Consider the following 13,196-nt stretch of genomic DNA (forward strand, 5'->3'; position numbering starts at 1 on the left):
CGGTGGTTCATTTATTGTGTTTATCTTTTACCCATGTCCTCTTTGTTAAGAAATTCTGTAGTCCGGCGATGCCGGATTACTATTTTAGTCGAGGCACACTGGGGTTTCAAGAGATATTGTATGTGTTTTTCCGAGTTTCCTTTCCTCCTGACTAATTTTGTTAGCATCTCATTCCGGCGACGCCGGATTTTGAGTTGAGGGAGAGTGAGGATTCTCAAGAAAAATGTAAATTTGTATCATCCAAAATTTTCCGGGGGGTACCCCTGGAAAATTACTGTTATAGTTTAACACGATGATTGGTTGATACTCATATTTTAATATCTCTTACAGATGTTACTGTGTGCTGAAGTGGGCTGTTCCGCTATGCTCCAACAGCCGTGCGGACATGTAGAGTGTCGCACTCACTCGGCATGTGCAGTCCAAGTTTTGGAAGAGACGGTCTGGCATTATGAGAGATGCCAGGTCTGCTATGATCTCTACGCACAGATCACTGATGACTCGGTAAGTAGACATATAATCTGTGCTTACTGTTCTCTGTTTTATTAGATGAATGGTTTTCTATACATCTGAAGTATTTTTACCTGCGTCTGATCAAGGATTCTCTTCCAGGCCCCTAAAGAGGTGAAAGATACGGCACTCGCCACCTTGAAGGTTTGGGTAGGTGGCTTTGGAAGAAATGTAGGGAAAGCTAGGCCCTATATTCTTTCCCGGGATGCGGCCTCCGTCATCTACCCTAATTCGAAGACTTCGGCTGTGGTGGAGGAAGTTGCGGCGCCATATCTTCAAGATATAAACGAAGAATACCATAGTTTGGAACCTTTAGAGGGACCCGAGGCAGAGGTAGTAGTGGAAGTCGGCGGCTTGCACTTATCGTCTGAGCCGATGCAGACGGAGCAGGTAGGTGAGGCAGTAGCTAGTCCTTCTCCTTCAATCTCATCCTCTGACTTCCCTCCTTTTCCTTGCCTCTTACTCCTTCTCCAGGTCGCTTCTCGTGTCCCCTCTCGTACTCCGCCAGGGTTCGAGGGTTTTGGGAACGTTGATATAATTAAGGCAGCGTCTGTTCGGCCTAAGGTGAAGACCGTGAAGACTAAACAGCTGCCTGCGAAAGTGAAGTCCGGACACGTCGGCCCTTCTGCCGCGGACTCCAACTCTAAGAGTAGATTTAGCCGAAGCGGCAGCAAGGACAAGTCCTCACGTAGGACTAAGGAGAAGCTTGCTACTTCCTCTTCTGCTCCTTCACCGGCTTCTACCCCGATAGCTGCGGCTATCCTTAGTCCGGCGCCAATTCCGTCACCGACTTTCCCGTCTACATCAGGGGAAGTGCCGGTTAACTTAGAGGTTCTGACTTCCCTTCTAATACAGAAAGTTAGTCAAGAAGTTTCCTCTCAAGTAGCTAGGGATATGGCAGCTCTTTCAGGCAAACTGGAATCGCACATGTCTCGTACGGACCAGTCATGTCAGAGCTGTCAGGGATAGTGAGCCAACATCAGTTGATGATGGCTCAGACAGGTGGAAACCCACAGCTTTTGTCGATCCTGCCTAATGCGGCCAATCTACCTCCCTTTGAAGCAGGCAATCCGTGGCGTTTAGCTTTTGGAGCTGTTTTGCGTGATGGGAAGCTCACTATCGAAGGGTGCGGGACACGCCCGTTAGAAGATTTTGAGTTTCACCCGACAGATTTGCAATCTCCTTTCTTAGGCTATGCAAGGTTGACCAAGGAAGCTCTTGTAAGGGAAGATAAGGTTCCGGCTGAGACTCTTATCTTTCCAAGAGAAGCGGCTCAGTCAGCTTGGCTTAGGACTATGAAGGAGATGGAGTGTGTCAACACTAAGATCACTCCATTTAAAGGGAAATACACCACCTTCATTATCCCAAAGGATCACCCGCTGCCTTGCACCACGAAGATCGCCGAGCTGACCCTGAAAGCTGCGGAAGAAGACAAGCCTCTTCCACAATTGAAGGAGACAGACTTGACGTCTTTGTTGGTGCCCGAAGATCCTACATACTGGCATCAAACTCCGGAAATGTTCCAGAAAGGGAAGTTGGAAACAGATTGTGCTTCAACACAATTTAATGAGAGACTCCTTAAACTACCTGAGCATCTCATTAAGGCCGAGTTTGAAGCAAGGTGTAGGCTGAGTCATTCCCTTCACTCAGTCACTTCTGCGGAGATGATTGCTTCCACCTAACCAACTGCTACGGAATTTCAGGTCCTTACCAAGTCGTTGTTAGGCACCTTTCAACACGACTTGTTTGATTTCGCTGTGGCTCGAAGAGCCTGCCGGAAGTTTGTCCTAAGACCAGCAACGATCAGACATGAGCCTAATAAGCTCATTAGATCTTCAATATGGGGACCTTTCCTCTTTCCGGAGGATTTAGTAGCTCAGGTTACTCAAGAGGCAGTGAGAGCCAATCAAACACTTGCAACCAGATGGGCTCTTAAGTTCAAGCGTCCAGCAGATCCTTCCCCGGCAGGCACTCAGAAGGCCAAGAAGCCAAAGAGGTTTCAACAGAGAAGGTTTCAAAGATCTCCAGCGGTGAACCAACCTTCCACTTCCATGCCTCCGCCACAACAATCATACATGTGGGTACAGACACCAGCACCACAGTCTAATCAACCCTTACTTCCATCACCGGCCTACAACCAGACTTATGAGGCACATACTTCCTTTCAGAGGTATCCCCCTAGAGGAACTAGAGGACGTGGTACCTCCAGACGGGTCGGCGGAGGAGGGGGAAGGCTCGCAAGAGCCAGACCCTACAGAGGAAGTAGAGGTTCAAGACCAGCTGCCAACCAATGAGACAGCCAAGGTAGGTGGGAGATTAGCTCTATTCAAGCACAGGTGGACATTCAACACCTGGGCACACAGTGTCATATCAAAAGGTCTGGGATGGAGGTGGAAGAAGGGACCACCTCCCCCATACAAGTTTTTTCAAGACCGGACACCAGATCTAGTAGCTTTCACTCAGGAACTACTCCAGAAAAGGGCAATAAAAAGAGTCAGGAACATCAAATTCAAGGCAGACTATTTTCAGTCCCCAAGAAGGGCACAGACAAGAGGAGGGTGATTCTAGATCTGTTTCACGGCTCAATCAATTCCAGTATAGTATGCGACAAATGTTTCGCATGCTAACCGTGGCCCAAGTGAGAACCTTACTTCCCCGTGGAGCCGTCACCACCTCTATAGATCTTACCGATGCTTATTATCATGTGCCCATAGCAAGGAACTTGTCCCCTTACCTAGGGTTCAGGTTAGGAAGAGAAGCTTACTCCTTATGAGTCATGCCATTCGGCCTCAATATTGCTCCCAGGATTTTCACCAAGTTGGCGGACGTGGTAGTCCAAGAACTTCGGAGTCAGGGAATTCTATTGGCTGCATACCTGGACGATTGGATAATTTGGGCTTCCAACAAAGAGCAATGTCTGGAATCAACCCACAAAGTCATGAGATTTCTAGACCATTTAGGTTTTCAGATAAATCTTCAAAAGTCAAGACTTGTCCCCAGCTCCAAGTTCCAATGGTTGGGACTACAGTGGGACCTCCAGACACACAGGTTTTCAGTTCCTTGGGAGAAGTGCAAAGAGATTGCGAAAGCCACAAGGCAGTTTATAAGAAACAAACTAGCATCGAGACGGGCCCAGGAAAGGATTCTAGGCTCCTTACAGTTTGTAGCAGTGACCCAACCGGTACTGAAAGCCAGACTAAAAGACTTCAACAGAATTTGGAGAAGTTGAGTCAATATAGGCTTAAGAGACAAGCTATCAAGAATTCCCCAGCTCTTACGCAAGAGTCTAAAACCTTGGTCTACAGCCAAGAGTTTAGCAAAGACAGTACCACTTCAGTATCCTCAACCGGATCAGGTGGTTCATACAGACGCATCCCAAAGCGGATGGGGAGGCCATTCCCCTACTCAAAAGTTTCAGGGAAAATGGTCCAAGACCTTCCAAAGATTCCATATAAATGTATTAGAAGCTATGGCAGTTTTCCTTACTCTCAAAAGGATGAATCCAAAGAAAGGAATACATATCAGGTTAGTCCTCGACAGTGCAGTAATTGTTCACTGCATCAACAGAAGGGGCTCCAAGTCCAAGTTCGTAAATCATGTGATGATTGCGATCTTCTCTCGAGCACAGAAACTTCGCTGGCACCTATCAGCCACACATCTAGCAGGAGCCAGGAACGTAGTGGCAGATGCTCTGTCAAGGACATCCCCATTGGAGTCGGAATGGACACTAGACGCACAGTCGTTTCAATGGGTGTCCAAGCAGGTCCCGGGTCTTCAAGTGGCCACTTTTTGCCACGGAGTCAAATCATCATCTTCGATGCTATGTGGCTCCCAACCTGGACCCTCTGGCCTTTGCCACAGACGCATTGTCTCTGGATTGGAATCTTTGGAAGAAAATTTACTTATTTCCACCGGTCAATCTCCTGATGGAAGTCCTTCACAAGCTCAGGGCATATCGAGGGAAAGTAGCCTTGATAGCCCCCTGGTGGCCGAAGAGCAACTGGTTCCCTCTAATACTGGAATTGAAGCTCCGTCCCAGACGGATCCCCCAACCCAATACTGTCACAAATAGTACAAACCAAGAAAGTATACGCTTCCTCAAACAGTTACAAGCCCTAATTTATGGGAGTTTATGAAGATGGCAGCTCTTCATGATTCTGGTATTGATCCGGAAAATATTACTTTCCTGGAATCTGATAAAAGAGATTCTACTCTTAGACAGTATGACTCTGCTCTTAAGAGGTTGGTTAAATTTGTGAAAGAAAAGGAAGTGCAGGTTATGACAACCAATCTAGCAATTTCATTTTTTAAAGAATTGTTTGATCAAGGCTTAGCTCCTGGTACTATTACGACTATGAAATCTGCCCTTAAAAAGATTTTCCTGGTAGGGTTTGGGATAGATTTAACTAGTTCCTATTTCTCCTCTATCCCTAGAGCTTGCGCAAGGCTGAGACCTATACATAGGCCTCAGTCTGTTTCCTGGTCTCTAAATGAAGTTTTGAGCCTGGCTTCCAGTATTGATAATGAATCCTGTCAGTATTTAACCCTACTTAAGAAAACTCTATTTTTATTAAGTTTAGCCTCAGGAGCAAGAATTTCTGAACTGTCGGCCTTGTCTAGAGATCCAGGCCATATAGATTTCCAACCTAATGGTAATGTTTTACTTTCACCAGACAAAACCTTCTTAGCCAAAAATGAAAGTCCACAAGATAGATGGACTCCTTGGTCAATAGTTCCTCTTCCTCAAGACGCTTCTCTCTGTCCAGTTCAATCTCTCAAATCTTATTTAGATAGAACGTCATTTAAGTCCTCAGGTCCCTTATTCATGAGAGAAAAAGGAGGAACAATTACTATGAGAGGTATCAAACAACAAATTCTTTACTTTATTAAACAGGCAGATCCTGACTCATTTCCCCTGGTTCATGATGTCCGGGCAATTGCTACCTCTATTAACTATTTTCAGCATATGAATTTTGAAGATCTGAAAAAGTACACTGGGTGGAAATCTTCGACAGTTTTCAAACGCCACTACCTTAAATCTCTTAATGCACTTAAGTTCCCTGCCGTAGCTGCAGGAAGTATTGTAGTTCCTGAAAACTCTTAACTTCCTCATTCTATGACACCTACTTTTTTATTTCCCACTTGCCTGCCTCACCTAGTTGTTCAACCCTGCTTTCCTCTCCCTCGCCTTTCAACAGGCACGGGTGGGGAGTTTTGTATTAGCTTGTTTTAAAGAGAATCCTTTTTGTACTAAGTACTGCTGTATTGTTATAATTTTGTATTACCTTTAGACTTTACAGGTGAACTCCTGTAACTGTCATAAATTCGTTTATTGAATTCTCTCATTTGGTTAAAGTTTTGAGAAAGGTCTTTTGTTAACAATACAAGTTTTTTGTATATTGGGGTTTATATATATTAAAATTCTTTTTTATATTTAATTTGTTTAGTTCTCCTTCCTTGTTACAGTATTTTCTTTATTTTCAGCTTGCCCCATTTCTCTGGTACAATTTCACCGGTGACACGGCTTGAGCCCAAAAAAGGGATTTTGACGGAGGAAAAATCTATTTTTGGGTGAGGAGCCGTGTCGCCCGGTGCAACCCAACCCCCTTCAGTAATATCTTGATCTCCCACCCGGTGGTGGTACAAGCTGAGGGTTGCTAACTCTAGATGTTGTAGATGGCGCTCGGGAGGAGGGTGTTGGTTGCGGGGAGGCGGCCTGTATAACGGCACCTCTTATGTTGGGGATTGTTGACGAGGATCTTTCTGTGGGGTTGAAGGAAACGTGGCTGTATTACTCGCCCCTGGTTTATACACAACATTTTTATATTTCAAAAGTGCTCGCCTGAGGGTAGTAACCTCAGTCAGTCCCTTTGGTTTATTCTCTAGTATATCTAGCATTAGTTTTATATATCAGAAATGGCTAACGAGACATTTCACCTGGCGACACGGCTCCTCACCCAAAAATAGATTTTTCCTCCGTCAAAATCCCTTTTTCCTAACTATACAAACCTGAGGTCCTTTAACAATAGGAAGGTAACTAGCGGCAGCTGGGACAGTCGTAAGCTTCGAACAAGGGGAGAACGGTAGTTAACTGCTTGTCCGATCGTGCGCGCGGTGAAGAATCACTTTTGCTTTAGGCCCATGCAAAAAGTTGCAGAGTGAGGGGTGGTATGAGGTGGGACTATATGTAAAGGACCTCAGGTTTGTATAGTTAAGAAAAATGCAATTTTCGACAAATTGTCAATTGTTCCGATACGTAATACAAACCCTTGGTCCTTTAACAATAGGAAGACTCACTTATTGGTGGGAGGAATCTGAGTCTTTTTGGTGAACAGACTGGTGTTCGTCCAACACTTGGAGTGCCTCCCTGGTCGTAAGAGCAAGGGAGGGATCCAAACCTCTGTCGATTGATCGGGGTGTGCACCGCAGGATCAATGGTCAGACCTCTGAGCCAAGTACTAAGAGAGGCAAGCGTATCTCGTTGTACCAGCAAGCAAGAACTTGCTCCTTTACCAGAGCCAATATAATGTTATGGGTTTAGTCTCGAGTAGGCATCCACTCCCTCCCCCTTGTTGGAGGGGAAGTGGAGGATATTTGCTTCTATCCCTAACTAAAGGGATAGATTGGGGCTCGGTCGAGTAGCTTACCTGCATCAAACTCCCTGTTCCAGCATGGTGACGACCGTGACCCTCTGCCCACAGGTAGAGGAGAGAGAAAGATGGGGAAGAGAAGCCAGTCACACTCTCATTCACACATTCATTCCTACAGTCACACCAGGAATCGATGCTGTTCTGCCTGCTCGGTGCGGGTGGGTAAGCTTACACAACGTGTTGAGCAGCCACCACAGGTCCCAACGAAAAGTATCCAAGGACTTGTGGGCAATATATCCCGAAGGTAGAAAGGACGTGAAGGTAGTCTGGTTGGCCCAGACACCTGCCTTCAGGACCTGCGCCACGGAGAAGTTCTTACGGAACGCCAAAGAGGGTCCAATACCTCTGACTTCGTGGGCTCTCGGTCGGAGCGTACGGATGTCGTCACTACCATCAGCCTCGTACGCTCTCCTGATCACCTCACGCAGCCAGAAAGAAAGCGTGTTCTTGGATACTTCTTTCTTGGTACAGTGCTAACGAAGAGGCGTCGACACTCAGGCCTGAGGTGTTGAGTTCTCTTCAGATAGCGCCGTAGCGCCCTCACAGGACAAAGCAGCATCTCATCCGTATCGTTGTCGGTGAAATCCATTAGGGAGGGGATCGTGAAAGACTCGAACCTGTCGTCAGGGATCGACGGATTCTGAGTCTTAGCTACGAAGTTTGGGACGAAATCGAGCGTCACAGATCCCCATCCCTTGGAATGTTTAACATTGAAGGAAAGACCATGAAGTTCCCCTACTCTCTTCGCCGATGCCAGGGCCAGCAAGAAGAGGGTCTTGAGGGTCAGATCCCTGTCTGACGACTCTCGGAGTGGCTCGAATGGTCTTCGAGTCAAACTCCTAAGGATGAGAGTCACATCCCACTCAGGGGGCCTGAGTTCCCTGGGTGGGCAAAGACCTTTCGAAGCTCCTCATAAGCAAGGAGATCTCGAACGAATTCGAGATGTCCAGTCCCCTCAGTTTTTAGGACAAGAGCCAGGGCGGCTCTGTATCCTTTTGACTGTGGGTACTGAGAGGAGCTTCTCTCGACGAAGAAAAATGAGGAAATCCGCTACCTGCTGAAGAGTGGCTCTGAAAGGAGATAGACCCCGTCTACGACACCAACCACAGAAGACGGCCCACTTCCTCTGGTACACAGCTGCAGAGGACTGTCGGACTTGTCCACCATCTCTGTTGCTGCGCTGCGAGAAAAGCCTCTCGTTTGCAAGAGATGGTGGATAACAGCCAGCCGTGAAGTTGTAGGACTGGACTGCTCGGTGGTACCGTTCTACGTGTGGCTGGGCTAGAAGGTTGTGCCAGTGGGGCATCTCTCTCGGTTCTTCCGCAAGAAGAGCCAGCAGGTCCGGATACCAAACGGCTTGAGGTCGTTTGGGAGCCACCAGGATCATCCTGAGATTGGGAGTGACCAGCGCTCGGCTGATCACTTTCCGAATCAGACAAAAGGGAGGAAAGGCGTAGACGAAGAGGTTGTCCCAGGGGTGTTGAAGAGCGTCCTCTGCAGCTGCCCATGGGTCCGGCACGGCTGAACAAAAAACCTGAAGTTTTTTGTTGTGCCGGGTGGCGAACAGGTCTATGACTGGACGCCCCCATAGGTTGAAGAGCCTTTTTGCCACTTCTGGGTGTAGAGACCACTCGGTTCCTATCACCTGATCCCGACGGCTTGAGCTTGTCTGCTACTACATTCTCTTGCCTGAAATGTAGCGTGCTGACAGCTCTATTGAGTGAGCCGTGGCCCACTCGTGCACCTGCACGGTCAATTGGTGTAGCGGGAGAGACACTAGGTATGCCACTACTGTGGTGTTGTCGCACATCAACACCACTGAGTGTCCCACCAAGCGGTCCTGGAATTCTTGGAGAGCGTAGAACGCCGCCTTGAGTTCCAGGACACTGATGTGAAGGTGCTTGTTGTGATGGTCCCACACACCTGCAGCCAGCAACTCCTCCAGGTGTGCGCCCCATCCCTCGGTTGATGCGTCTGAAAACAGCAACATCTCCGGGGGGGGGGGGGGGGGGGAGTGCGTAGAGGCACTCCTCTTAAGAGGTTCCTGTCGTCGAGCCACCAGGCTAGGTCCTGCCTCACTTTCTCCGTGAGGGACACGGGGAAGTAAGGTGGATCCTTTACCTGTGACCAACTCTCCCTTAGTCTCCACTGGGGAGACCGCAGGTGAAGACGTCCGTGAGGAACTAACTTCTCGAGTGACGACAGGTGGCCGATCACGACTTGCCATTGCTGAGCTGCCTGTTCCTGCCAAGACAGGAACCGGCCGGCTGCCTCCCTGAATCTGCTGATCCTCAAGTCTGCGGGGCGGACTTGAGCTGCTACCGTATCGATCAGCATACCCAGGTACTTCTATCTTCTGCTTGGGTTCGAGATCAGACTTCTCGTAGTTTATCACGATCCCCAGATTGCGACAAAACTTGAGAAGTCGATCCCTGTCCTGCAGCAACTGCGAGCGGCAGCTCGCCAGGACCAGCCAATCTTCGAGATACCTCAGAAGACGTATCCCATGCGAATGGCCCAAGCAGACACCAGAGTGAACACTCTCGTGAACACCTGTGGGGCGATTGAGAGACCGAAGCAAAGTGCCCTGAATTGGTACACCGTCCCGTCGAAGACGAAGCGGAGGTACTTTCTGGAGGACTGATGGATGGGTATTTGAAAATACGCATCCTTCAAGTCCACCGAAAGCATGAAATCGTTCTCCCTGATGGAGTCGAGCACGGACCGTGCCGTCTCCATCGTGAACCGAGTCTGGCGAACAAATCGGTTCAGGGGAGAGAGATCTATCACCGGGCGCCAGCACCCCGATGCCTTCTCCACTAAGAAAAGGCGGCTGTAAAAGCCCGGTGACCGATCTACTACGACTTCTACAGCTCGTTTGGTCAGCATGGTCTTGATCTCCTGCCGAAGAGCGTCGTCCTTTGAAGAACCTTGTACATAAGTCTGAAGATGGACCGGGTTGGAGGTGAGGGGTGGCCGAGATTCAAAAGGTAGTAGATATCCCTCCCGAAGGACGTCTACTATCCAGGTCTCAGCACCGTAGTGCTGCAAAGTTGCCCAATGGCTCGCCAGGCATCCCTCCACTTCCGGCAGCAGGTGAGGGGGAACGCCGTCCCTAGCGTTTCCCACCTCGCTTCGACTTCTTCCCAGCACCTCCTCGGGGAAAGGAGGGCTGGGAGGAGGGCTGGTTACGGCCATACCTCTACCAGAAGTTGAAGCAGGAAGAGTCTTTCCTCGGGGCTCGATGGAGCAGCCATCTTAGCAGCCGAGGAAGCGCTAGCTAAACTCTTAGGCTTAGCCGCAGTCGCACGAGGTTGCCCAGAAACCTTCGAGACTGTCTGGTGAACCAGACGGTCACTGTCATCAGTGCGCCGTCTTTCCACCGCAACGTCCACCATCTCTCCAGGAAAGAGAGCGGAGGAACTCTTCATAGGTCCATTACGGAGTCCATTTACCGCCTCACGCCCAGCCCCCTTGGCTACTCGTGTAAGGACAGCGTCCCTACGACGGAGAACCAAGTTGGCCCACAGGTTTGCCGTCTGATGGGCGAGGTAGGAGATGGCCCTAACTCCAGACTGGCACAGTCTCCTGAAGTCGGGGTCGTCTCTGAGGGCAGAGCCCCCAGAGTCGGCCGCGACCTTGGATACTGTGAGGGACCACAGATCCAACCAAGAGACTGCCTGGAATGCTGCCATAGCGGTAGCTTCCAGGCCCAGTGCCTCCTGCTGCGAGAACCACAAGTTCTCCGACAGGAGCTGCTGCAGGAACACACCTGGAGTTAGCCTAGCTAGCTCCGGGTTAACCTGTTTAGGCGGTAGTGGATCCTCTGAAGGCACGTAGAACTTCCGCTGTCGCTGCAGAGGAGGAGGAAGTAGCTTGGAAGACCGTCCTGACTTCAGCGAATCCTCTCGTCCTGAGTCGAAATTCTCCACCTGGTCAAGGACTGAGTCTACAAGCTCTGATTGCGGCAGCCCCACCGTCAATTTGGGTTCCCTCTTCGGGCCCCAAAATGACTCGAGCCAGGACGTGGGCTCGGATGGTGGGAGCAGCAATCCTTCCCCCAGGTCGTTGTGCTGACGAATCAGCGCAATAACCTGGGCAAAGTTCCTCTGGATCTTGGGAGTTACAGCGTCCTGAGGAGTAGGACCGTCCAGTCCCTCCAACAAGAGCAGCTCTCGAGACCCTCCTCCTTCAGAAGGAGGAGCAGCAACAGACCCCTGACGGTCGCCTCCAGTCACTTGCGCTTACGACCTGGCTGGTCCTAAGACCATACCTGGCACGTGTGGCATCGTGACGGGATCGTGAGCGGCACACCTCTCACGATCACTCCTAGCTACCTCGCTCTTCCCGGCGTACCCCGAGGAAGTTGAAGGTAGTGGAGAGACAGACCTGACGCTCCCCCCCTGCTTGCTGGCAGGACCAGCGTACGTGGGGGGCTGCAGCCGATCACCAACCCGCGGTGGGGATCGATCTGCAGGCCTGGCTCCGTGCCGCTCACCTGTGGCGAGCGGCTCGACTGAGCACGTCGACCCCGGTTCCCGTGCGTCAGACGAGCTGCTGCTGGTTTGCCGTATCCGCCCGGTCCCTGTGGGAGCGGCGGTCAGGTGACCTGCAGAGCTCGCTTTCGCGGTGAGACCGGTGAGCGTCCTCGCGGCACGTCAAACCGCTGGTACTACCAGCCGAGGCTGGTACCATCGGTCGAGGGGACCTCTTCCCAGCCTCAACCCGTGGCCGGTCAGAGACCGTCACGTCCACCCGAGGTACCGGCTGGTCGCTACGAGAGCGGCCACTGGCCTGGTGAGAGTCACCTGAGCGGCTCTCGACAGTCTTCTGCTCCGTGCCTCGGTCTTGACGCTGAGCGAACTCGGGCGTCTTAACTTTGGCTGCACGGTCTCCCGAAGGAGACCGTACACTCAGAACTTCTCGCGGACGAGAAGCCGAGCCGGTACCTGGCTTAGCAGCAGAGCTACCAAGACCAGGCGAGGGTTTACCAGCGGTAGCCAGCACACCCTTGGCCCCCGTCTTCTTCTTCTTCTCAGAAGAGGAGACGGGCCCCGTTCCCGAAGGAACAGGAGGACCAGCAGAAGAACCCCTCGTCACACCGGAGTGAGACGAGCCCTTCGAAGGTCCCGAAGGAGCCTTCTTAGGGGGGGAGGAGGCAGCCTTCTTCTTCTTCAGCTTGGAAGCCTTAGAAGTCGAAGGGGGAGAGGCGGCAGCAGACGACGAAGAAGACGATGAAGACGACGACGACACCTTCCTCTTCTTCGTCAGCTCTCTCAGGACGGACGTCAGGTCTTCCATCCAGGCTGGAGCCGGGGCAATTGCCGAAGCAACACGGCCCGATTGCACCTGTCCGGAAAGACCTGAGTCCGGGGCAGCACTTCCATGACGAGACACGACGTGGGCAGGGGCAGGAACGGCAGGAACGTCAACAGCAGGATCAGCAACAACAGGAACAGCAACAGCAGGACCAGCAACAGCAGGAGCGTCACGCACAGCAAGCCTCACAGGAGCGGCGCGAGCGGCTGGGCCAGCAACAACATCGGCGACAGGTACGGCAGGTACGGCACCATAATCAGGCGTCCCAGGCGTCTTACAGTCAGCCAGCTTCATCACAGGAACAGGCAGCAGGTCCAGGGGAGAACTCTTTGGGCAGCGAAAGTCGGGGGTCAGCAGCACAAAGAAACCAGGTGGAGGTGGCACGCCCCTCCTTGGCATGGCAGCGATCGGCATTTGGATTGATGCTGTCGGGGTCACCGAAGCAATGTGCTGCGTATACACCACATGCGGAGGGGCGGCGTACCCTGGAGTAGACAAGGTAGTCGTCGTAGTCGTCACCACTCCATGAGTAACCACTGCCGACCCCGCCAATCGCTGAATAAAGCCCTGGATACTGGGGGCGCCCTGCAGTCCCAATGACGCCCACACCTGCCCAAGGTCGTCACTCACAGAAGGCACACCTGAGGGAGGAAAAGTCGGGTCAGTTAGAGGGGCACCCTCGCGCTTGGGGGAGGACGAACCCCACCCAGAGCGGACGGA

The 13,196-nt window shown here is 51.1% G+C and overlaps 1 protein-coding gene across 1 annotated transcript; it reads left to right on the forward strand.

The window, feature by feature from the left end:
• The first annotated feature begins 4,645 nt into the window (after nt 1–4,645).
• LOC135197809 (uncharacterized) lies at nt 4,646–12,970 on the forward strand. Its single transcript, XM_064224940.1, has 2 exons — nt 4,646–4,847; nt 12,519–12,970. The coding sequence occupies exons 1-2, from the start codon at nt 4,646–4,648 to the stop codon at nt 12,968–12,970; spliced, it is 654 nt and encodes a 217-aa protein (XP_064081010.1).
• The last annotated feature ends 226 nt before the right edge of the window (nt 12,971–13,196 follow it).

The sequence above is a fragment of the Macrobrachium nipponense genome, chromosome 23 (genome assembly GCF_015104395.2).
Source record: "Macrobrachium nipponense isolate FS-2020 chromosome 23, ASM1510439v2, whole genome shotgun sequence".
In the NCBI taxonomy this organism is placed as follows: domain Eukaryota; kingdom Metazoa; phylum Arthropoda; class Malacostraca; order Decapoda; family Palaemonidae; genus Macrobrachium; species Macrobrachium nipponense.

What these genes read in the sequence shown, in the direction of transcription:
- LOC135197809 (XM_064224940.1), top strand. Translation starts at nt 4,646, where the DNA reads ATGGCAGCTCTTCATGATTCTGGTATTGATCCGGAAAATATTACTTTC. An exon ending in TGATCAAGGCTTAGCTCCTG is followed by an intron (nt 4,848 to 12,518) that starts GTACTATTACGA and finishes CTGTCCGGAAAG; the next exon opens with ACCTGAGTCCGGGGCAGCAC.